Source organism: Enhydra lutris, unplaced genomic scaffold (assembly GCF_002288905.1).
Source record: "Enhydra lutris kenyoni isolate GAN:26980312 unplaced genomic scaffold, ASM228890v2 scaffoldscaffold3, whole genome shotgun sequence".
Lineage (NCBI taxonomy): Eukaryota > Metazoa > Chordata > Mammalia > Carnivora > Mustelidae > Enhydra > Enhydra lutris.
This window is the reverse complement of record NW_019154087.1, coordinates 81,197,804-81,200,760: the sequence shown is the minus strand read 5'-3', so window position 1 is coordinate 81,200,760 and position 2,957 is coordinate 81,197,804. Positions and strand designations below refer to the sequence as shown.

Below are 2,957 nucleotides of genomic sequence, written 5' to 3'. Positions count from 1 at the left end.
ATATTCTCACTGATGAGTGTTTTGCATGTCTGGGGTCTTGAGCCAGGCGGTAAATGTTTTTCTAGATAGTTTACACTAGCAATGTGATTTATAGCAAACACTTGATTTTTCCCCCGTGGGTGCTTATTAGTAAGGGAGGTCCATTATGTGGACACTGTATGACTATGTGACTGACCCCCCCCCCTTCCCATAAAAACCCTGGGCAACAAGGCTCATTGACCACACTTTGCACTTGTCACACATCATTGCTGAATGAGTATCTCATGTGACTCCTCTAGGAGGGGACTCTTAGAGGCCCCTGCCTGCCTTCCTCCAGGCTTTGTCCCATGTACCTTTTCCCTTGGAGATTTTACTCTATCCTTTTTGCTGCAATAAATGGCAACTGTGAATACAACTTCTGGATCCTCTGGGTCCTTTTAGGGACCATGAAGCCTGAGGGTGCTCTTGGAGACCCTGGCACCTGGCCTGGTTGGCATTCAGGTGCAGATAACAGGAACTCCTCTAGCCGGTTTAAGCGAAGTCTTTATTATGTGTTCTGTGGCTTCCAAAATTGTTGGAATGGGTGTAAAAGTAAATGGGGCTTCTAAAAACAACTTCTAGTTCCAGGATTTCACTTCTGCTGGAATCAGAAACCCCCAAACCAAGAAGCTGCTTGTGATAAAACCCTGTGGCCCTAGCTATGCCAGCAGGATGGGCACCTTGCATCTTGCCTTGCTCCCCTCTTAACCTCCGCTCTGAATCCAGGCGTCTGAGTGACAGAACTTAACTCACACCTGCAACTGTAGCTGCCAGGGCATCTGGAAATGCAGAATTTCACTTGCATAGCACTCAGCGCACAGAAGGCTTATGGCAGTCAACCCTGTGTCCAACAAGTCTATCAGCACCGTTTTTCCTACAGTATTTGCTCACTTCATGTCTCTGTGTCCTGTTTTGGTCATTCTTGCAATATTTTAAACTTATTATTATGTTAATATATGTGATTCGTGATTACTCCTTGCTGAAAGCTCAGATGGCGGTTAGCATTTTTTCTTAGAAATATTTTTTGTTGTTGTTGTTTTATTTAAATTCAGTTAGCCAATATGTAGTGCATCCTTAGTTTCTGATGTAGAATTCAGTAATTCATCAGTTGGGAAAAAAAGTATTTTTAAATTAAGGCATGTTTGAAATATTTGTTATTTCTAAATAATTATAAACAAGGTTACTTATTTTAAATTTTTTATAAACAATGTTACAATTATGATCTTTCCTAGTAAATTTTCCTATACATTTTTGATTAAAAAAATTTTAACGCATGTACATTATTTTTTAGACATAATGCTATGAACATGCAAGAGACTACAGTATAGTGTAAACCTAACTTGTACATGCATCTGGGAAATGAAAAAGTCCACTTGACTTGTTTTATAGTGGTATTTGCTATTTTTGCAGTGGTCTAGAAACAAACCCACATCTCTGGGGTATGCCTGTATACACAAAGGAAGGCCTAAATGACAATGACTTCCTAATTCCTTAAAGAAACTTATGACTTTATAATTACTGGATCTTGGAACACTGCCGTAGTTTGTTACACAGCAACAGAAAGCAAATACGGGGTATTTATGATACCCTGTTGTAATGAGATCCCATTCTTTTACATATAACATGCACACATATAGAAAAACATCTACAAGCATGGAGGCTAAATGCTGACAGCAGATACATCACTGGGGGTGAGATAACAATTGGTATTTACTTATCACTTATGCTCTATGTTCAAAAAATTTTTAATGAGTATATATTGCTTTAACAATTAGATGGGAAAAATAAAGATCTGAAAAGGTGAGAAAGAAAATCATTAAAAAGTATAGCCTAAAAAAAAAAAGTATAGCCTAAGTACCTCAAAGTGTTGTAGCAAAGTTTTTTAAGTCTCTGATCTCTCTTCCTTATTTAGAATTAATAGGTCTGATGCCTTTAGCTGTGCTTAGTTTCAGAATTTTATTTTAAAGGGATTTCTATGGCACAATATAATGTCTGTGGTACTCTTAACTGAAAATCATTTATAATGATCAAATTATAACAATTTTTATAATTAGCTTTCATTAAACCTTCCTAAAAATAGAAAAATTCCACATTATATACCATTTTGAATTTATTTTCTTACATTTTCAAAATAATTTATTATAAAATGTTAGTTTCAAGGAAGATTTATGAGAAAGCATAAAGCAACTAGAATTCTTTACAGTAAAATCCAGGATAAGAATAATTTTTGCAGGATGAAAATTTATCAAAAGGTATAAGTCGATTATAAAAACATTTTGTCAATCTGATGAATTTAAGGGCACCTTAAAAGTTGTCTAGTTAAATTACTGCAGATTTGACATGCTTCTTGAAATCGTCTGTAAGTGTAAAGCCAATGATTTCTTCTTGCTAAAAGCTAAAAAAATTTATCTGAAAAATCCATGAAACACTTTGATGTCTTCATAGAGTTTGATTTCTTCATAAAGATTCTTTAATAAGTTGAGCTAATCTCTGGAAGGCCTGAAATAGAAAAGAGATAAGAATTAACGAAATTAGGGGCACCTGGGTGGCTCAGTGGGTTATGACCTGCCTTCAGCTCAGGTCATGGTCTCAGGGTCCTGGGATCGAGCCCCGCATTGGGCTCTCTGCTCGGCGGGGAGCCTGCTTCCTCCTCTCTCTCTGCCTCTCTGCCTACTTGTGATCTCTCTCTCTCTCTCTGTCAAATAAATAAATAGATGTCTTTAAAAAAAAAAAAGAATTAACGAAATTAGGATGCTACTTAAGAAAAGTCTGTGATACAGATATATTCAGAACATTTCATCCCAAAGCAACAGAATACACATTCTTCTCTAGTGCACATGGAACATTCTCCAGAATAGATCATATTCTCGGTCCTAAATCAGGTCTCAACCGTTATCAAAAGATTGGAATCATTCCCTGCATATTTTCAGACCACAATT

The 2,957-nt window shown here is 36.6% G+C and overlaps 1 protein-coding gene across 2 annotated transcripts in view; it reads right to left on the bottom strand.

The window, feature by feature from the left end:
- Positions 1-2,151: 2,151 nt before the first annotated feature.
- The window catches only part of LOC111156402 (aminoadipate aminotransferase), a 25,588-nt gene continuing 24,782 nt past the window's right edge, over positions 2,152-2,957 (bottom strand). For both annotated transcript variants that reach the window (XM_022517279.1, XM_022517270.1), the window contains exon 13: positions 2,152-2,517. In XM_022517279.1, the coding sequence (XP_022372987.1) occupies positions 2,476-2,517 (42 nt within the window). In that variant the 3' untranslated portion in view covers positions 2,152-2,475. The remainder of the gene's footprint in view (positions 2,518-2,957) is intronic.